At 41.9% G+C, this 23,023-nt stretch overlaps 1 protein-coding gene and 1 pseudogene across 1 annotated transcript; one reads left to right on the forward strand and one right to left on the reverse strand.

Moving 5' to 3' along the window:
• Positions 1–7,307: 7,307 nt before the first annotated feature.
• On the reverse strand, positions 7,308–13,065 carry LOC130712730 (tyrosine--tRNA ligase 1, cytoplasmic-like; annotated as a pseudogene).
• A 1,935-nt stretch (positions 13,066–15,000) lies between these two features.
• On the forward strand, positions 15,001–15,921 carry LOC130712732 (uncharacterized). The gene has a single exon (XM_057562552.1). The coding sequence runs from the start codon at positions 15,001–15,003 to the stop codon at positions 15,919–15,921; it is 921 nt and encodes a 306-aa protein (XP_057418535.1).
• The last annotated feature ends 7,102 nt before the right edge of the window (positions 15,922–23,023 follow it).

A 23,023-nucleotide genomic window follows, 5' to 3' on the forward strand; every position in this document is an offset into this window, starting at 1 on the left:
CGGCTATAGTCATCAACAATGACCATCCCATATCTTTTGCCTTCTATAGACTCAGTTTTCACTGGTCCAAAAAGGTCGATATGCAGAAGTTCCAACGGCCTTGAGGTGGAAACAACATTCTTTGCCTTGAAAGAGACTTTTGTAAATTTGCCTTTCTGACATGCTTCACAAAGAGCATATGAAGAGAACTTCAGAGTGGGTAAGCCCCTGACAAGGTCAAGCTTACTCAGCTGAGAAATTTTTCTCATGCTGGCATGCCCTAACCGTCTATGCCATACCCATTGCTCTTCATTAACAGAAAGAAGGCACTTTACTCTCTGAGTTTCCAACTGAGATAATCTGATCTTATAAGTGTTGTTCCTCCTCTTGCTGTTAAACAGAACAGTGTCATCGATCTGACTTACAGCCCTCCAAGACTTTTGATTGAAGATAATATCAAAACCCTTGTCAGCTAATTGACTTATAGACAATAAGTTATGATTTAAGCCATCTACCAATAGAACATTATCAATGCATGGACTATTATCAACACCAATAGTTCCAAAACCAACAATTTTACCCTTCTCATTGCCTCCAAAGCCAACTTCGCCTCCAGGCTTAAGTTTTAGCTCTTGGAACATACGCCTTTCTCCCGTCATGTGATGCGAGCATCCACTGTCCAGATACCATGATTGGTGTTTCAGTGGAGCGATCAAGGATATCTCATTTTCATCGTCAGAGTCTGGATCTTCCTTTGATGCTGATTCAGAGTTAGTTGCTTCTTTTGACTCTGCTTCCTTGTTCTTGACAATAGCCATGAGTCCTTCAACAATTTTTCCATCAGAGTCAACATCCTTTGACTCTGATTCATCAAAAGTCACCATGAGGCCTTTCTTAGCTTTGAAATGCTTCTTTGGCTTCTTGTCCTTTTTCAGCTTAGGACAATCACTCTTGTAGTGCCCTGATTCTTTGCATTCAAAGCATGTGACTTCCTTTGATGAAGACTTCTTCTGACCAGAAGAAGATTCATTATTTCCTTTATTCTTTCCAGAGCCTTTGTACTTGCTCTGCCTGTGCTTCCAGATGCGGTTAAGCCTTCTGGAGATCAGAGTCAGCTCATCCTCATCAGAATCTTCATATGCTTCTTCAGATTCTTCTTCTTCTGCTTGTAGAGTTTTAGCCTTTTCAGATTTTGATTTCAAGGCTATAGACTTCTTCTTCTGATCTTGATGTTCAGCACGCTTCCGTTCATGACACTTCAGTATGCTTATGAGTTCTGCCAAACTCATCTGATCAACATCTCTTGTGAGCTCCAAGGAAGTTATCAGAGGCATCCAGCTTTTAGGAAGGCCTCTAAGAATTCTCATGACATGATCAGCAGTTGTGTAACTCTTGTTGAGAGGTCTAATTCCAGCAATGAGTAGCTGAAATCTGGAGAACATGTCCTCAATGGACTCACTGGATTCCATCTGGAAGGATTCATACTTTCTGATCAAGGCCAACGCCTTTGACTCCTTCACCTTCTTGTTTCCTTCATGGGTCATCTTCAAGGAATCAAAGATACCCTTAGCATACTCACGATCGGAGATCTTTTGATATTCTTCATAAGAAATAGCACTGAGAAGAATAGTTCTAGCTTTATGATGTAGTGAGTAAAGCTTTTTCTGCTCTGCAGTCATCTCTGTTCTGGAGATCTTTTTGCCATCAACATCAACTGGACGCTCGTATCCATCCACTATTGTAAGGCCCGAGTTTTTAAGTTCATGCTAAGTGAATAAACTTCTTATTCACGATTAGGGTTGATGTAATGTGAAGGGAAACCTGAACGAAAGTTTATTAAATGAAATATATTTATGAAGGAGAAAGTTCAGGAAAAGTTCAAGGATTTCATTATGATCGATAAAAGTTATAGCACGAACGTTTTACGCTTAAACCTAGGTCAGAAACCCTAGTATATAGCTAATTTCCACTTTTAGGCACGATGGCAGTTAATTCCAAAAATCTTCAGAGAAATATTAGAACTTCTCTTTTTCCATATATCACAATCTTTTCGAGGCGAAACTCTAGGATCTACGAACGTCCGATTCCAATCATCGGAAGTTTACCGAAACCGAATCCCTGGTATTTCAAAACCCTAGAATCACCCGACTATGGGGACTTTATCTATTCAGAGCTTCAAATGAATATTCTACACGCGTACACCCATTTCTCTTGATGATTTCAATCTTTCTTCCGAAGGAAGTTTTCTATTCCGACATTCGATGCAAAAAGCAACTTATCGGGTAAAATAGTTTTATACCGACTATGCATTAGTTGCCAAAAATACAAGGAGACCTCTTTATAGTTTTGGAATTCTTTTGCCAAAACATATCTATTAATTCACGGAGAATGACGCCGGAAAAATCAGATTCGCGAAACTTTCATTTTCCCGCGAATTTCCAACCTTTATATATAGCAAAGAAAGGAAGAAAAACTCAAATTCTCCTCCATTTTCTCTCTTCAAACCCGCGGCCAAGAACAAGGAAGAAGGAAGAAGAGTTTTTGTTCAAACCTTGCTTGATCGTCGATCAATCAGTTGCTGCTTCAAGGCTTCGAGGTATAGTCGCTAATCCTTACCTCTGATCGCTTTTTTCATAGCTTTTCTGTAGAGTTTTCTGAGTGGATAGTTTATGGGTTTTTGCAAAACTATCCTGAATCTTTCATTTCTGATTCTAAACCTCTTCTATATGTGCCCAAGATCACTTCTGCTGGATTAGATTTTCCGTTATGTCGCCGGAATTCCGCCAGAATCAATTTGAACCTAAAATACCCATTTTTGGAGTTTTTGGTGTAAAGCTTCAACCTTTATGCTGAAAACTATCGCCTTAGCTTAGTGCTAGTAGGATTAGTTGTCATAAACGTCGTTGGTGACGTCCCTGCAAAATTTGGTTCTTGGGATTTCAGTTTTGAAAATCCTAAGTTAAAAATCATGACCAAAATACCCCTGCGACAGTTTTTGATCCGATAATTTTTCCGAGTTCAGAATACCCTTAGTTACGGCTAATGAAAGCATAGGAACCAAGTTTGATCGAAGAAAAATCGAGCCCCATAATTGTGAAAAGTGGCCGAGCCTATTAGAGGGGGAGGAGGAAATTTCCTTTTCCGAAAACTTGTCTTTTCGCGCTAGATTATCGTACCTTAGAGTATAGATTACTTCGAGTAACCTTAGTAAGTATCGATAGCTTAGTTTACGATAGATTCTGATAGTATTCTGTGATTTTATTGTAAAGGTGCTTTTGAGGATTTCCCCGAGGACCAACACTTTGAGTGCGAGGAAGCACTAGTTGATCATTCTGGAGAACTTTCAGGTGAGGGCTTCTCACTGAATCTCTAGTTAATGCTTAGGGCCGATGTTTCGACATTGTTTACTGTTTATGCACTGGATTGTGTGTGATTGGAAAATGTTTTCTGAGGCTTCGGCTGACAATGTAGATGATTCATCTACTGAATGTTTTTGAGATTGACTTACATGCTATGTGCTATGTGGGTAATCTAGGATGTGTGGTGCATGCTTTATATGCTAAGTGCTAAGTGTTTATGATGCGATTTATTGATATATGACATGTTGTTGATTGTGATGATTTAAATATGCTCTGTACTGGAAATCTGAGATTCTGAATGGTGAGAATAGCGGGCAGGTCATGCCGATTTTATTTTGAGAGTTTTGAGAAAGTTTGATAGGACGAATGAGATTCGGGCCTTGTATAGGGTTTATGGATCGAGACATTCTCTGGAGTCATTTGGGGATTCGAAGATCCCGAGAACTTATAGGATTCGCGATAAGACTAAAGGGATAATTATTTTGTAAAGAAAACTCATAAGACATTAAACAACCTCTAAATCTTTAAGTAATGGTATAAATCTCGAAAGGAGGCTTTGGATGCAAATCATAGTTTTGGAAAACGAGAAGTGTCGTCGGATCCAAGTGTTGAGTCTGTTGTTGATGTGCTGTTGGAGCAGCGTTTGTTGTTGTGCTGTTGGAGCAGCGTTGGTTGTTGTGCTGTTGGAGCAGTGATGTTGTTGGGCTATCCTAGGGATAAGTCCGGGAAACCGTTAGTTTCCGAGAGTATGATACTCTGTGCTCGCTGAGCAGTTGTGACCATCGGATTGAGATGAGCCGGATGATTTGGAGATCATCGTGGGTTATGTGTTGGCGTGAAGTGTGTCTTTTGTCGCAGAATCGACTTTACCTTAGGGTAAGCTTTTAGAAACTTTAATTTACCTAGAACACGTGGCGACGTGTCGAGTGAGATCGGAGACGTTGGTTGACTAATCATCCTGCATTCATGCAACATTAATGGGGTATTAACACAGGACGTACTCTGGACCTCGTCGGATTCCAAAATGGTCATAAGACCCGGATTTCCGTGAAAGAGCGTTTGTAAACGTCTCTTGTAGCAGACCGAAATGGCAGACCTACGGGTTACGGCTGATCTGACTACCGCTGCTGTTGGAGTAAGAGGCACGCGGGCCGAAATGGTCCCACCGTGGCTGGTGCTAGGGCTGATCCGTTGATGTCCATCCGTTCCGGATTGCATATTGGTTGACTGGGTTAACCTGCATACATATCATGCAACATGCATACTAATTTAGTTGTTGAGTGTGATTGGTAATTGTTAAACCTATTTGGAACATGCTAATTGCTATTATTGCGTTTATGTTATTGTGGAACATGCAACCCTAGGAATGACATCTCTAGCTATAAGCCTAAGTGGCTATCTATTACTTGTACCTATTGGGTTTATTATCTACATAGTTCTTTAGAGTTGACCCTCGCGTCTTCTGTGTGTGTTTTGGCGGACAACGCCTTTTGTCAGATGAATATTGCGGATTGGTACACCATGGTCCACCCTTCGGGGGGGATTAGGTATGAGATGATCGATCAGGACGACCCCGGGTCGTGGGTGGTTGACCCCGCGAGCCATCGAGCGACGTATTCGGGGCGCATCATGGAGGATCACGTGGATAGCGGAGGACTTCTGAGGTCAGGAGTGTTGAGGCGATGCTCTATCAGCTTCAACTTGCCACCGGGCGTTCACTGTGGACCAGGACTTGGAGGACCACCACCACCACCATTGTCTTCAGACGAGGAGGATCCCTCAGAGGAGATTCCAGTGGGAGTGCCTTCGGCAGGGTCTAGTGCACCCACCGTTGCGATCATCGATGATCAGGGTTCGGGCCCTAAGCCCGTGAGTCCAGCATCGGAGCGCACTGCGGTTGTGAGGGGAGGACGGATAGGACTGGTAGACTTGGTCGTTCTGGATTCTGATTCAGACGACGATCATGCTAGCACATAGTTATGAGTGTTGGTATGAGCTCCTCGAGTTAGGATTAGTGTAGGAGTAGAGTTTTAGCTCTGACAGTCTTGCTTCATTTGTTACTTAGGGGACAGGGTAGATCCGCCTATAGCTTTTGTGTGGTTTCCTTACGGGAATCACAGAGAGTTGGTTGGACTTAGGAAGTCTTATTTTCAGGCCATTGGGTCAGCTGATTCTCAGTTTTGAGGGATAGTGTTGCGGGCACTTCACCTTTTCATTTGGTTTGTATATATTGCCTACGGGCGTTGCACTTTTCTTTCCGTCACTGGAGGTTACTCGTGACGAGGTTGCTACTACAGCGGGGGCTGTTTATATATTGTATATTAGTTCTGATTTTTGTTATTGTTGGGTTTTATTTAATTCCGTCTTGTCTTAGTTATTATTATAAAAGAAAAAATATTCACGTTTTTCCGCATTAAGTTTATTTTGGTTACTAAAGTGACGCCACCGAAATCGGGGTGTTACAACTATAATATCCCAGAGATCTGCATCAAAGCCCAGAAAAAAATCTTTCAATCCTGTCTTTCCAGTACTCAAATCTTTGCCCATCAAACATAGGAGGCTTTGCACTGTAGACATCTTTTTGCGCTTCAATGGTGGCAGCCATTTTAGTTTTTCACACCGGCCCGGATCACTGAACACTGTTAGGTGTGTTAATCAGAACTTGCGCTCTGATACCAATTGAAGGTATGAAAAACGATAGAAAGGGGGGTTTGAATAGCGTCTTAAGACTAAAAACTCGACTCACTTGAGATTTAAATAAATCTCTTCAACCACCAAGAATAAACGTGCTGAGATAAGAGATAAGGAAAGCACACAAATGATTTTATCCTGGTTCACTTGATAAATCCCTCAAGCTAATCCAGTCCACCCGTTAAGGTGATTTCTTCCTTCTTAGAATGAAGGCAATCCACTAATCAGAGTTTGTTACAACTGCACTTGCTACCTGCAAAGTGACTAACAATACACTGACTTAGCTATCACTAAGATTCACTTTCTTAGTCTTCTCTAGGATCCGATCAACCTTGATCTCCTAAAGGTAAATCAAACAACTGTTTGAAGGTTTTGGGTTTAAAAGGAAATGCTTCTTAGAAAGCTAATAGTAAACACACTTAGTTCTATTTGAAGAAAGATTGCTAAGAGAATATTTGAATATTGCTTGCGCGTGAACAAGTTTCTTAGGCCGCATCTTTCAATCTTCAGCCTCTTTATATACTCCAAGGATTAGGGTTTGGACGTTGCATGAAGATGCTACCGTTGGAGGGCAGATCTGGGTTTTCCAGGTTCTGTTGTGGCTGAATCAGTTAGGTAAGGTCGTCAGGAATGGTACAATTGCTTTTGTACTTTGGATAGCGACATTACCTTTATCCTTGTGAAGCTTGGTGATCAGAGTCAGAGGGAAGCTTGGATCCTCTGACCTTTGTACCTTCTGCTTCTGGACTGAGAGGAGAAGTACTTGGTCTTCAGAGCCAGCTTACTCTTGGACTTCATAATCTTCACTACTCAGCTTCTGACTTTTAGAGCTTCTGATCCTTCAGAGCTTCTGATCCTTCAGAGCTTCTGATCCTTCAGGGTGTCTGATTCTTCAGAGCTTCTAGTGAGCTGAATCCATATCAGAGCTTTATAATCTTCAGATCTTCTGAAGCTTGATCTACTGTTCAGATTGAACATTGTACGTGCGAAAGCGTTGCAGAGGTTACTCTTTGAGCATTGTGCTTCTAAATCATGTGAAATAGGACCAGAGTCTTGGCCTGTCATTAGAACACTCAGAAAACAACGTTGGAGTACCATAATTGTTCATACATAATAGTTAACATGTAATCATCAAAACATAGAGTTGTACTACTAGATCAAAACTTGATCTTACAGACCCTCCATATTTTACAACTCAAAAAGTGTGTTTTGTAACACGAAAATTGCATGGCCTTTTGGCAAATAATAAAATTAGACCAACGTCTTTCAATCCGCAAATTACTTTGTTACTCTGTAAGCCTGCAAAACAAAGAAAGCTTCAGCATACAACATATTCACAAACACAATGCAAAAAATATTGTTTGATAAATTTTACTAATTATAAACGAGGATAACCTTGACTCTTTTTAGTAGCTCTTTAGCATTGCAGTCCGTTCTAAAGTGTTCCCTTACAGGCTGCAGATACAAAGAAACAATCATTTAACCATATACCACAAATTAACAAATGAAATCAAGCTTTACTCCTCCACAAATAAAAAAAAAAATCAGATAACACCCCTACTCTTGCGCTGATCAAGCGCATGGATAATCAGATGATGCTATCAGTTTCACTGGGGTATATTATCCAGAGAACATGGAATGAGATATAATTGTAGTATATATGCACCAAAGCCATTCTTAAACGTTGTTTGTTCCAATGTAAAACACTAAAAACCTAGTACACAGCTAAAATTATGCTCTTAAAAAATTAGAAGTAGCAAGAATACAAGATGCATAGATAATCAAAAAATCACCTCCAGAATTTTATTCAATGACTTCGACAAAGCTGGTTTAAGATCAGCAGGATGTAACTCTTCACTTTCAAAGTCGGCAGCCAGCTCTTCAAAGCTTTGGAATGTCCTATATTGAATCAAAGCATGAACACATATCAACCAAACAGTTGTATAGCAGAAACGAACAGTTAGAAAAGACGTAGAGAAACCAGAATGATTTGATAAATCACTAATCTAGATATCATATGAAGTTCAAATGGGGGAACGGAAAAACTTACTTATTTCCACCATTATCTTCCTTACGCTCCACCGTGAACTCATTAAACCAGGGAAGGATGAGATATTTAATGTACTCCAAGCATGGGTTTCCGTCCACAATCTTTGGTGGGCAATAAGCCTTTTTTATTTTCACATTCACTTCAGCCTATGATATCCAAACACAAAGTTGGACAGTCATGAAATAAGCTTTTTTTCAAAGGAAAATTACAAAAAAACGTGCTCAGGAAAAAATTTATTATTATAGGAACAAATAGCAGCAATATTAATAGATATCTACAATTCAATAGTGCCCTATTAGCAACTTACCTCCTCGTCTTCCATGAAAACGGCTGATGATTGGTCACTTTTAGACATCTTCTCTTGTCCTTGCTGTAGACTAACATGTCTGCAAAGCACAATGGAATCAGTTAGTAAATAATACACAACTTCAATATACATTAGTTGAAAAGAAATTTGGAGGTTACGGTGTGATAAGAAAATTGGTTTTTTCTTCCTCTTAATATCATCACAATACTCTCTGGCAAGTACATTCACTTTCCGCTGATCCATTCCCAATTGGCAGATGTCAGCCTATTTTGAGACAAACATTTATGCATTATTTACAATGTTTCAAGCAAATTGATAAATATATAGTTTCAGAGATAACACAATATCGGAATAGTCAAACAATAAAAGCAATCACTGGAGCTTCGCCAGAGATGGTGAATGCTTCGTTTCTCGACCAAAACTTGACCACGAATAGTCGATTCTCTTCCTCTCTTCTCCAGGAACACAATGGAACAAAAATGAAGGTCTAACTCTCTCTGGTTTGAGAGATTCGAAGAGAAGAAGTTTCTGAACTTCCTCTCGGTTTTTCTCTTCTCTCAAGCTCTCATGGTGAAGGTATGAAAAACGGTAGAAATGGGGGGTTTGAATGACGTTTTCAGAATAAAACTTCCACCTTAAGATTTTAGCAAATCTTTCGAGACACAAGTGCTTAAGATAAGGGAATAGAAAAGCACACAAGGATTTTATCCTGGTTCACTTGATGAATCACTCAAGCTAGTCCAGTCCACCCGTGAAGGTGATTTCTTCCTTCTTAGAATGAAGGCAATCCACTAATCAGATAATTGTTACAACTGCACTTGAAACCTACAAGTGACTAACAATACACTGACTTAGCTGACACTAAGATTCACTCTCTTAGTCTTCTCTAGGATCCGATCAACCTTGATCTCCTAAAGGTAAACTAAACAACTGTTTAAGAAATCTTGTTTACAAAGAAATTGCTTCTCAAAAGCTTGTAGTAAACACAATGAATTCAATGAAGAAAGAATGCTTAGGAGATTTGAATATAGCTTGCGTGTGTGAGATTCTTCCAACCGCATCTTTCAATCTTCAGCCTCTATTTATACTCCAAGGATTAGGGTTTGAACTTTGCATGGGAATGCTACCGTTGGAGGGCAGATCTGGAATTTCCAGCTTCTGCTGTGGCTGAGAATGTTAGGTTAGGTCGTTAGGATAGTACATCTGCTTTTGTACTTTGGATAGTGACTTGACCTTTAACCTTGTAGACTTCTGATCAAAGGAAAGCTTCGGGTTGGAACTTGTGAAGCTTGTTGATCAGAGTCAGAGGGAAGCATGGATCCTCTGACCGTTGTATCTTCTGATTCTGAACTCAGAGGAGAAGTACTTGGTCTTCAGAGCCATTTTGCTTCTGGACATCAGAGTCTCCACTTATCAGCTTCTGGATCTTCAGAGTCTTCTACACCATCAGAACATCTGAACCTTCAGAGTGTCTGGGTTGTCAGAACGTCTGGATCTTCAGAACTTCAAGTGAGTTGAGTCCACATCAGAGCTTGATTAACTTCAGATCTTCTGAAGCTTTTCTACTGTTCAGATGGAACATAGAGATTGCGAAAGCGTTGCTTGGGTCACTCTTTAAGCACAGTGCTTCTGATTTGTGTGAGATTATGTCAAGGTCAGAGTCTGTTAAGAGCACACTCAGAAAACACGTTAGAGTACCATAATTGTTCATACTAAAACGTTAACTTGTAATCATCAAAACATAGAGTTGTACTACACGATCAAAACTTGATCTTACAATCTCCCCCTTTTTGATGATGACAAAACCAAGTATTTTGATGAAGAATTCTTAAACAATAAACTGAATTCACTCAGAGTTTAGAGAAATAGAATTAAACTTATCCTGATGTGAATGGTTTATTTTGCTCATTCTGAATCCAAGTCACAGCTTGATTCTGAGCTTAGCTCCCCCTGAATCTAAGACTTAATGAAAACATTAGTAATATCTGGATTCTGAGCTAAATAATATAAGAGTTCAGAGTGAAAAATTATGACATAGATGAATTGAAATAATCAGAGCGCATAAGTATTCAGAGTCAACAGTAGGGTATCAGAGTCAACTGAAATCACTTCAGAAGAAGTGAAATGTATTCCTTGTATTTGCCCAGTGGCATATCTATGGTCATAACAGTGGAACTCTTAAATTCTCCAAATAATAACTAAATCACACTAATCAGCATATACATCAAAAACTGGGTTATACTCCCCCTTTTTGTCATAAGCAAAAAGCTTGGGGTGTGAAAAACTTAGCTTGAAGTACAAGGTACTCCCCCTTAGAGAAGGTCTAGGGCTTGGCAGTGCGACGCAGAAGCTCTTGAAGTGCTTGATTCATGTCAATCAGGAGAGTCTCATGAGTGTTAAGACGTTGTTCCAAAATGTCAAGTCTGGAGAAACTTGGCTGATTCGAAGTAGATGGAACATCCTGAGCAAAGTGAGGAGCTTGAGTGGATTGAGAGGCAGCACTTGTGAAAGGCACTGGTGCAAGAACTTGACATCTGAGAGCTTCAGCTTCAGCCTGTAACCTTTCAGCTTCTTTTAGAGCTTCTAGCTTTTGTTCAGCTTCTAGGCGTGCAGCTTCTTCTGCTTGTTCTTTCTTCTTTCTTGCTTCCTCAACAACATCAAGTAACTCAACTCTTAGCTGTTGCTCATGCAGAGCCACTCTTCTGTTGAAACGTTGCCTGACAGCTTTAATCCTCTGATCCCTTTCAGCTGTGAGATGACTCATCATAATAGGAACTTGAGCAATTATCCAATCACTCAGATGATTCCATTCTTCAGCAACAGAGTCAGGATTCTCACTAAGGTCAGTGTGACCTTGTACATTGCGAATCATCAATGATGCTTCATGATTAAACACACTGATGCACTCAAGAAGGGAGTTTGGCTTGAGATATGTATAGGGAACAATTGAGAGATTGGTTTCAGGAGAAGTGGGGTGGTTACTGCTATTGGCCTCAGAAACACCTTGAGGAGAACCAACATCTAAAGTTTGGACATTTGAATTGTTGATTTCAAGGTTAGGCTGAGAGGTTTCAACCTCAGGGTTTGGAGATCTAACCGAGGAATGGTTAGATACTGAGTTTTCTGGTTCTGGTTGAACAGGTTCTTGTTGAACAAGTTCTGGTTGGATGGGTTGAGATGAAGGGTCTGCTGCATTCAGAGGGACAACTTGTATAGGATGATCTGTGTAAGGCCCTATTTTAGTTTGTTTTGTTTTTGAGAAAGATTGAATAAAATGAGGGTTTTGTTCAAGTTTGGAAATTGGCAGATTTCAACTGTCAACTTGTGTGAATTTTTAGAAGGTCTTAACGACCTCATTTGGGAAAACTTCCTTCATGAGAGTTGTAGTCCTTTAAGTTTAGAAAATTCGCGAAGTGGAATCAGGTCATTCCGATATCGGTACCTCGAGATATTGTAGTTTTAGTGACGATGGTTTTGGCTGTACAGTACCAGCGGGTTAATTGGAGAATTTTCCTTTTAATTCCTGTTTTAATCTTGTTTTTATTAAAAAGTGGTTTGGTTTTCTCATAAGTCAGACTGGTTTAAGTGAGTAATTAGTTGGGTTCAGGGTTTTACCCTGTTGGGCTTAGAAAGAAAAAAAATTCAAAACCCTAGCCCATGCATGTGTAGCCGCGGGTTCAATAGGGTTTGGGGGGAGGAGTTTTTCTCATTCACACAAAATCTGAATTAGAAACCCTTGGGCAGCACCTCCATCACGTAAAAACAGAAGAGAGAAAGGAGAGGAGAAGAGAGGAGCCGCCACCTTCCACCCTTACCGCCGGCCGCCGTCGTGAAGGGGAGCAAGAGAGAGTGAGATCACGAGAGAGAGGGAGAGGATTCGAGAAGGAGAAAGAGGGAGGGAACTTGGACAGCAAGGAAAAGCTTCTTCAAAACTTCATCTTTTTCTTCTTTCATCAAGGTTTTAGCAAGGTAAGGGCTGGTCCTAGGATTGGGTAGGTTGTTAGGGAATTGTTGCCATGATTTGTCGTGAAAGGTTTTTGTTGTTGGAGGGTTTTTGCATGAGGGTTTGGTTATGGGATAGCTTGCTGGACTTTTATGATCATGATGCTTGCTGGATTTTGCCATGAGATACCATGTGTTATTGTTTCACTATTTGCTATTCTTGCCTTAGACCTTGATGCTTTGTGAAGATCCCATGCAATACTTGCTAAGTTTGACATGAAATTTATTTGTCCAACGTGATGATTGAGATGTGTTAGGTTCTGAAACCTTTTCTTAGGGTGATTAAACAAGAATATATGACGTTTTGTTGCTGGAAAATGGCTTTGAAACTTTGCACCTGCATCTTCAAAATTTTAATTTAGGGCAGAAGTGACCCTTCCAGTTTTCTGTACTGGACAGCGGACTTCATGGCCTGATATCACCTATTTCTGGTCCTCAGATGAAAACGTGGTAAACTAAGAAGTTATAGATCTTCGAATTAGCTTTCTAGGCGTATAAAGAACAAAAATTTTGGTTTAGTAATGAGGTCTGGAGATCGGTTTAAGTTACTGATACACCTGCTGTTTTCCCTGTACCGGACAGCGAACTTCAGAGCCTAATATCACCAAGTTCTGGGTTTCAAAAGAAACAGTGTTAATGTAGAAAGTGGTAGATTTTCGAAATAGCTTTCCAGGCATGTATAGTATGTCATTTTCGGTTGAGAATTGAGTTCGGGTGATAGTCGTTAGTGATCGCTGTTCCTGCTGTTTTTTTTTAGAAAATGAATATGACAGTTGTTTCATAAAACTTGAATCTACTAGTTTTTGGGTTGGATGTTTTCTGAATTTGGAATATCTAATTTACTTGTATGGTATTGATGAATTTTGTTACTGGCTGGATTATTCTGTAAAAAAGGTCGCTCATCCAGCTGTAATTCCTTTTGGTGCAATGATTATTACTGTCATTTAAGTTGCATTATCCGCTGTTGAAAATATTAAGACTCTAGGTTGACTATTAGAGCCCTAACAAAGAGAAATGAGAACTTTATCGCTTGCAAGTAAAATGTGATGTAATTGGACATAGGTCTAGTGAAGACTGTGGGCCATGAGAACGATGGTACTGTTAAAGACAAACTGTTACTTGCACGCGAGGGTGTTTTGTGGGTTGTACGGTGTGTCCCCACGTGATTTGGTTGACTGCGGTCACCTTGTGATTCTGTGGACGGACGGTGTGTCCGGTGGACGGTGTGTCCCCCACATGAATGAGGGTTGTACGGTGTGTCCCCTCCGAGAATTGTTCATCTGCGGATGATCGTGAATATGGCCATTGGTGTTGAGGTGGTTGTGTGAATGGTGAGGTCGCTAGCCTAACTGAACTTAGGTGACTGACTGAGATATAACTTAAAGATTATGCTTATTATACCTTGTACATGTATATGTGAATGTTTCTATGAGAATATGAGACCTGACCCTTGCGCTACTTGTCTATGTGTTTATTTGGGGGGGGGGGGGTAGATGCCGACCTCTTCGACAGTGGAGGCGATCACGAGGTGGGAGATCGTTCTGGATAGACCATAAAAAGACCGACTCTGGGAGATTGACAATTCCGGAGTTCGGAGGATCTATGTCGGCAGTGCGGTACTCTTGGAGAGGAATAGTACAGGAACGATCATAAGGAGCCAGATTCTGAAGGATGGGTCAGTGATGTGTCCGCATCCTCCAGCAAGGTTTCAGAAGGACAAAGAAGAAGAAGACCCTTCGGAGGACACGGAGGAAGATCCTTCTGAGGACGAGACGGTGGAGTCACGCTTGCAGGTGGAGGAAAAGGTAGTGGAACCACCACCACCTGTGGCCAACTCAGAAGGTCGTGTGCAGCACGCTCCTGGGCGTTACGTTGTGGGACCTCGGAAGAGTGTGATCAGGCTAGAGCAGGCTAGGAAGAGGGCACGAGAAGCTGGAGCTGCTGTTCTTGAACGGAATCTGGACTAGGGTTTTTCCTTTCTATGGGTTTTGGGAGACCGTATCGGGTTATCAATTTATTTTCTCTTATTTTTGGATTTCACATTATTGTAGGGCATTTGCCCAAGGATTCGGTTATTGTATTTTTGGGTCTATTGCTACCTCTTATTTAATGAGTTATTTTCATTCAGAAATTACATGGTTTATTTATTCCGCACAGTTTCAAGAGTTTTACGTTGAATGAACCTTTCTCGTAAATTGAAGATTCTTTAAATGAACGGCGAAAATTCTTTGAGAAAATACGCGTGATCGGTTACTGTGTGACACTCGAGAAATCGGGGCGTTACATTGTGGTATCAGAGCTCCGGTTGAGAAACCAGAGCACTAAGGATTTTGGGCTTACGAGTTTCGGAACTCGTTGATGTTTTGTTTTTGATAAAGATGTTTTCAAAGCTTCGCGGTGAGATTGGGTAGACTTGAATGCTAAGATGTTTGCTTGGCTGTGATTGTCTGAATAGTATCATTGCCGTGATACTTGGGATAGATTATTTATTGTATACTTAGATATTTCTTTTAATTTGAGGTCACTGACATTGAGTTGTGGTTCTATTTCTAAGTAGGATTTCCATCATGCCTCCGAGACAGGACCCAACCAATGCTCAGCTTGCTTAAGCAATGGCTCAGCTGGCTCAGGTGATGACCCAGCAGGCTGCCACTGCTGCTGCCCAAGCCGCGGCGCAGCTTCAACGGGAAGCTGAAGAGAACACCGGGAGAGCTGAGGAAGATGCCAGAAGGGCACAACGGGCTGAGAGGGAGCTGGCACAGGACCAGATCCGCATGAGAAATGATTTCAATCGTCATGGACCACCTAAGTTCCAAGGCGAAGTTGAGCCCGAGAAAGCTGATCTTTGGATTCAGGAAATGGAGAAAATCTTTGAGGCTCTCCACACACCTGACGCTGAGAAGGTGAACTTGGCGACCTTTATGCTGAAGGGTGACGCTGAGTACTGGTGGCGGAGCGCCAGACAGCTGATGACTGCCAACAATGTGGCCATCACTTGGGAGTCTTTCAAAAGGGCTTTCATGGAGAAGTACTTTCCGGAGACTGCCAGGCAAGACATGGAGAATCAATTCCTCAACCTGAGACAGGGGTTGATGACCGTAGGGGAATATGCTGCAAGACTGGAGACCCTGTCCAAACACTTTCGCTTTTTCCAAGTGCAAGTGGATGAATCATACCTATGCAACCGATTCATGAGAGGTTTGAGGAATGACATTGAAGAATCTGTGAGGCCATTGGGAATCAGAGTCTTCCGACAACTGGTCGAGAAAGCTCGTGAAGTGGAGTCGATGAAGAATCGTCAGAGGGGCAAGTATGACAGCGGAGGTCTGATCCGTTCTGGGCAGAGGCCGACCGGAAGGTTTGAGGGACAGAGGCATGCTGGTAGGTTTGACGGGGGCAAGGCTCCGATGAGGAAGCCTTACCAACGCCCTACTGACAGGGTACCATTTGCTGGAAGGAATGTGGCACGTGCTCCTAGGGACGATGTCGTCTGTTACAAGTGCAACCAGAAGGGACACTACTCGAATGAATGAGGGAAGGAGGTTGTGTGCTGGAAGTGCCAGAAACCAGGACATGTTGAGAGAAACTGCCCTGATGCTACTAAGGTCGAGCCAGTACTGAATGCTGCCAGGGGAAAGCGACCTTCTGCTCCAGGTCGTGTGTTTGCAATGTCTGGGGAACAAGCTGCTGTGACTGATGATCTTATCCAGGGTACGTGTGTTATCGCTGGAACTTCTTTAATGGTGTTATTTGATTCTGGTGCTACACACTCATTCATTGCTGAGGAGTGTGTGAAAAAGTTAGGATTGCTAACTGCTAGTTTACCATTCGATTTGGTGGTGTCGACCCCTGCCGCCGATCGATTAGTTACGCGCACGGCATGCTTGCAATGTCCGTTGATTTATGAGGATCGGAAGTTCCTTGCGAACCTCGTCTGTTTGGGGCATAAAGAGCTCGATGTGATTCTGGGGATGGACTGGTTGGCACAGTATCACGTTCTGTTGGATTGTGCTAATAAGGTCGTAGTCTTTCCGGATTCTGGCGTTACGGATTACTTGAATTCGTACAATTTGGGAAGGGGTTCACCAGCATTCGTGAACTCTATCGTAGCTGAGGCGAAGAACGACGGCGACGTACACAACATTTTGGTGGTGCAAGATTTTGTGGATGTGTTTCCAGAGGATGTGCCTGGATTACCGCCAGTGAGAGAAGCAGAGTTCTCCATTGATATTATGCCCGGTACAGGACCGATATCAATGGCGCCTTATCGGATGGCACCAGCAGAGTTGGCGGAGTTAGCAAAACAGTTGGAGGATCTCACTTCCAAAGGATTTATCCGACCAAGTGTGTCGCCATGGGGAGCACCAGTGTTGTTGGTGAAGAAGAAGGACGGAAGGTCCAGATTGTGTGTGGATTACCGACAACTCAGCAAGGCGACAGTGAAGAATCGTTACCCGATGCCTCGGATAGATGATTTGATGGATCAACTTCGGGGAGCTGTCGTTTTTTCGAAGATAGACCTGAAGTCAGGGTATCACCAGATCCGTGTCAAGGAGGCTGACATATAGAATACCGCATTCAGAACTCGATACGGGCATTATGAGTATCTCATGATGCCGTTTGGAGTTACAAATGCACCGGCAGTGTTTATGGACTACATGAACAGAGTGTTCAGGCCATTCCTGGACAAGTTCGTGGTGGTGTTCATTGACGATATTTTAATTTACTCGAAGAGTAGGGAAGAACACGAAGAGCATTTGCGTCAAGTGCTAGGAGTGTTACGAGGGAAGGAGCTATATGCTAACGGCTCGAAGTGTTACTCTTCTCTTTTCAAAAGATGCATGAAGTAGGTTGTCGGGTCCTTTTCTTGGAACTAGCTGGGATTCCTTTATCCCCCTGTTTTTGTGAAGTATTCCTTGTTGAGAGCACTTGTTTGGGAGCATTTCTTGCGCTTGAGGGCAAGCGAGTGTTATTTACGCTCGAGGGCGAGCTGTCGTTGAGTAAAGTGGTGTGATGACCCTATTTTAGTAGTGTTTTTAGGGTCATTTCTTTGTTTGTTTTGAGTCTTTTTGTTGAGTCTCATGTAGTGTTTCATGCATTCTCATGCATTTTTATCTTTTCTTGAGTCTTTGTTTTGTTTTGGTAATTTTGTAGTTTTATAGGGAGTTTTCTTGCATTTTAAGTTAAGTTTAGGACTTGCATGATTTTCTTTTGTTTTATGAAGGACCTCTTGTGCTAATGAGCTCTTTGAGCTTCTAGATTTTTCCTTGTCTTTGTGGTTAAGTATGCAGATCAAAAACTGAAGAAGAAAGAAAGCCAAGAAGCATGGAATTGAAGGAAGACTTAAAAGAGGAATTAAAGAGGAGTTACAGAAGCTGAAAAGGCTGTTCAAGGCGAGCTTGAGCGCCTAGGCGCTGGGAATTGGCGCCTAGGCGCTAGTGCAAAATATTGGAGGGCTATGAATTGGCGCCCATGCGCTGGGAATTGGCGCCTAGGCGCGAATTAGGTCCAGAAGCATGTTTTTTAACATGCAATTGGCGCTCAGGCGCTCTGAATTGGCGCCTGAGCGCCCAGACTCGTATTCTTTGTGTATAAATAAGGTTTTAGGCCATTTTCTTTGGGAGTTAGACATTTTTACTCATTTTTTATCAAGTTTGAGAGCTGAGGAGAACTCTGGGGCCAAGGGAGGCTTCCAACTTTTCATTACATTTTCTGCATGAATTCTCTAGCCATGAGTGGCTAGTTTCTTTTTTGCTTTGGGTTAAGAGATTCTATGAAATTTTAGTTTGTTAAACCCTATCTCTATGCATGAGTTCTTGATTCAATCTTGTATTTCAATTCCTTATTGCATGTTTAGCTTTGGTGCACCTTTGCTATAGACTAGATTATAATCAAATGGAAGTTTGTTATGATTTAGGGACATGAATTGAAGTAGATCCTTCTATACTTGCTTCTAGGCATAGAGTGAGGGTAGGATTTTGTTGGCCTGAATATACATGCTATCATACCTCTTATGAATGTTTAAGTACACAAGGAATTGGGCTTAACTTTCAATTTGAGAGAATTACTTTTGTAACACCCCGATTTCGGTGGCGTCACTTTAGTAACCAAAAGTAAACTTAATGCGGAAAAACGTGTATATTTTTTTTTTTCGATAATAACTAAGACAAGACTGAATTAAATAAAACCCAAATGCGAAAGGTAATAAAACTAATATACAATATATAAACAGCCTCCGCTGTAAGTAGCAACCTCGTCACGAGCAACCTCCAGTGACGGAAAGAAAAGTGTAGTGCCCGTAGGCAATATGTACAAACCAAATGTAAAGGTAAGTGTCCGCAACACTATCCCTCAAAACTGAGAATAAGCTGACCCGATGGCCTGAAAATAAGACCTCCTAAGTCCAACCAACTCTCTGTGATTCCCGTAGGGAAACCACACAAAAAGCTATAGGTGGGAAACTACCCTGTCCCCAAAGAAACAAATGATGTTCAGAGCTAAGACTCTACTCCTACACTAATCCCATCTCGAGGAGCTCACACTAACACTCATTCCTACATGCTAGCGTGATCGTCGTCCGAATCTGAATCCAGAACGACCAAGTCTAGGTACATCCTCCGTCCTCCGCTCGCTATCGCGATGCGCTCCGATTCCAGCATCCCAACTCTAGTTCTCCCCGAAGGGTGAACCGTCGTGAACCAGCCCGCCAAAGACATCTGACAAAGGGCGTTTGTCCGCCAAAGCACACACAGAAGACGCGAGGGTCAACTCCAAAGAATTATGTAAATAATACCACCAATAGATATAGATAAGAGAATAGCCGCTTAGGCTTATAGCTAAAGATAACATTCCTAGGGTTGCACATTCCACAATAACATAAACAACAACGATAACATTTAGCATGTTCCAAATAGGATTAACAAATAACAATCACATTCGCCAACTAAATTAGTATGCATGTTGCATGACCTGCAAATGACGGTTAACCCAGTTAATCAAATGCATTCCGGAAACGGATGGACATCAAACGGATCAATCCTAGCACCAGCAACGGTGGGACCACTTCTGCCCGCGTGCCTCTTACACCAAACAAAGGTATGGACAACAACGAGTCAATCCTAACACCAGCAACGGTGGGACCATTTCCGCTCGCGTGCCTCTGGGATGGACATCAACGGGTCAATCCTAGCACCAACAACGGTGGGACCATTTCTGCCCGCGTGTCTCTTACACCAAACCAAGGTAGCCAGATCAGCAGTAAACCCGTAGGTCTGCCATTTCGGTCTGCTACAAGAGTCGTCTACAAACGCTCTTACACGGCATTCCGGGTCTTATGACCATTTTGGAAACCGACGAGGTCCAGAGTACGTCCTGTGTTAATACCTCATTAATGTTGCATGAATGCAGGATGATTAGTCAAACAACGTCTCCGAATCTCACTCGACACGTCGCCACGTGTTCTAGCTAAATTAATGTCTCTAAAAGCTTACCCTAAGGTAAAGTCGATTCTGCGACAAAAGACACTTCTTCACAACAAAACACATGTAACTCATGATGATCTCCAAATCATCCGACTCATCTCAATCCGATGGTCAAAACTGCTCAACGAGCACAGAGTATCACACTCTCGGAAACTAACGGTTTCCCGGACTTATCCCCAGGATAGCCCAACAACATAGCTGCTCCAACAGCACAACAACAAACGCTGCTCCAACAGCACCACAACATCTACATACTCGAAGCCTCTCAACTTTCTCAATACTGGGATCCGACGACACTTCTCGTTTTTCCAAAACTAAGATTTGACTTCCACGCCTTCCTTTCGAGTTTATTATCATTAATTAAAGATTTAGAGGTTGTTTAATGTCTTATGAGTTTTCTTTACAAAATACTATCCTTTTAGACTTATCGCAAATCCTGTAAGTTCTCGGGATCTCCAAATCCCCAAATGACTCCAGAGAATGTCTCGATCCATACACATCATAACAAGGTCCGAATCTCATTCGTCCTATCAAACTTTCTCAAAACTCTCAAAATAAAATCGGCATGACCTGCCCGCTATTCTCACCATTCAGAATCTCAGATTTCTTTGCAAAAGCATAATTAGATCATCACAGTCAATCAACATGTCATATATCAACATATTAAGCAATAACCACCTAGCACTTAGCATATAAGGCATGCACCACACATCCTAGATTACCCACATAGCACATAGCATATAAGTCAATCTCAAAAACATTCAGTAGATGAATCATCTACATTGTCAGCCGAAGCCTCATAAAACATTTTCCAATCACACACAATCCAGTGCATAAACAGTAAACAATGTCGAAAGCATCGACCCTAAGCATTAACTAGAGATTCAGTGAGAAGCCCTCACCTTAGCCAATTTCCATACTAAGGTGCAACTCCGATCCGATTACATCTTTGTTTGCCTGCGTCGGCTCGATTCCTTCCATTGTGTAGCTTCGAAGCAGGGTGCTTCCGTTCATCGTACGAAAATCAAGTTTCTAAAACTTGTCGGCAAAGAGTCGCCAGAGAAAGTTGCGGCTCACGGGGTTGACGGAGGAACTGTCGCCGGAGACACAAAGGAAGGTTGTTCCTTCATCTTTTCGCGGCCAGAAACTCAACGGCGCTGTCCGTTTCCCCAAAGAGTCGACGGTTTGCCCAGAAAGTTCAGCCGAAGGTCGACGGTGGTTGTCGGGGTCGTCGAATAAAATGACCCAAATACGAAATTGAAAATAGGGTTTTGCTCTCCTCACGGCAAGGCTCGTAGCAGTATCCTCCGTTTTTCCATCGGTCACCGGAGTTGATCGGAAAAAGCTCCCAAAGGCGGCAGCGGCGGCGGTCGACGGCGACGGAACGACAATCCGGAATATGGGTTTTGTGGTGGACACCGCAAGGGTTCCAACGGTACTAACCTCGCTGTGAACGGAGGTCCGAGTACACCGGAATCGAAGGTCGAAGTTTGCGATGTCGGCGACGTCGGCGCGTCGTTATGCTCTATTTTCACGTCTTGCTTCCTCTGTTCTTGTTCATGGAGCTCGCCATGGTGCTCGCGGTTGGTGGCTGTTGCTTGCGACCTTGAACCAGAGGTGGTGGCTCGCGTGGAAGGTGGTGGTCGTGGCGTTCTCGTTTGTGGCCATGGAGAAAGAAGCTTGTGATGATGGCTGCTGTTCTGTTTTGGGTGGAGACAATGATCCATGGTGGTGTGAGTTCTTGGTTGCCACCATGAGAGAAAAGAAAGAACGGTGATGAGGAAGAAGAAACATGGTGTGCGTGGACAGCAAAGGAGAGGAAATTGGTGATGGTGTATGGGATGATGATGAAGTGAAGTGGATGGTGATGTGTGGGTGCTGAACGTGAAGAAGAACAGGGAGTATGGTGCTACTTGGTTGAAGGTGAAAAGGATATATGGCATGGTGATTTTGGTGAAGAACAAAATGATGTGGGTGTTGGCAGCAGAAAAGAAAAGAAGCTTGGTGATGAGAAGATTGATGTGTGTGGGTTCTGCACAAAGAGGAAGAAAGGGTCAGTCATGGTGGAGAAAAAAACGTTGATGATGAGAGGAATGAGAAGGCATGGTGCTGGTTCCATTGAGAGTGAGGGATGCACGATGGTGGTGGGAAGAAAATAGAAAGGGTGTGTGTGCTGCAGCTTTTGGAGAATAATAGAAGAAGAAGTAGAAAGAAAAGGAGAAGGGACATAATATATATAGAAGAAGAAGTAGGAAATGGGTCAAGGAAGAAATGAAGAAAAAGTGTAATGAGAGAGAGAGATGTCGACAGAGTGAGTGAGGGAGGATAAGGAGGTTTAGATATTTAGGAAAGATATTTGTAAACTGGTATAAATTGATTTAGACACTGAAGAATTTAGCTCACAAAGTTAAGAGAAAAATAGATAATGGATATATAACTATACTAAAAATTATGAGAAACTTTATGAAATAGTAAAATATAAATTATGATCACTTTGAACAAATTAAAATGATCCATGAACCAAGAAATGAGTAGATATTTATCAAAGATCGGATAAGGATGAATAGATATTTATCAAAGATATTTTGAGAAGATATTTTGTAAATCGGTACAGATTTGTTTAGATATCGGAGGATTTAACTCATAGAGTTAAAAAAAGAATATAAGAGTGATTCCGATTTCTTCCTACTGATTCCAACGTATTTTAGACACGATATTATCCCCGCTGAATCTTCTAATTCTTCAAAGAAATATCAGTATGATTTTTGGTTTTCGAGGCTTGTTTTTAATGCTATATATAGAGGTTGAAAAAACGCGGGAAAATGAAAGTTTCGCGAATCTGATTTTTCCGGCTTCATTCTCCGTGAATTCTAAGATAGGTTTTGGCGACATAAATCCAAAACTCAACAGAGGTTTCCTGGTATTTTAGGTGACTAATGCAAAGTCGGTGTAAAAATATTTTACCCGATAAGTTACTTTTTGCATTGAATGTCGGAATAGAAAACTTCCTTCTGAAGAAAGATTGAAATCATCAAGAGAAATGGGTGTACGCGTGTGGAATCTTCATTTGAAGCTCCGAATAGAAAAAGTCTTCATTGTCGGTTGATTCTAGGGTTTCTGAACTATCAGGGATTTAGTTTCGGCAAACTTCCGA

This window comes from Lotus japonicus, chromosome 4 (assembly GCF_012489685.1).
Source record: "Lotus japonicus ecotype B-129 chromosome 4, LjGifu_v1.2".
Taxonomy (NCBI): domain Eukaryota; kingdom Viridiplantae; phylum Streptophyta; class Magnoliopsida; order Fabales; family Fabaceae; genus Lotus; species Lotus japonicus.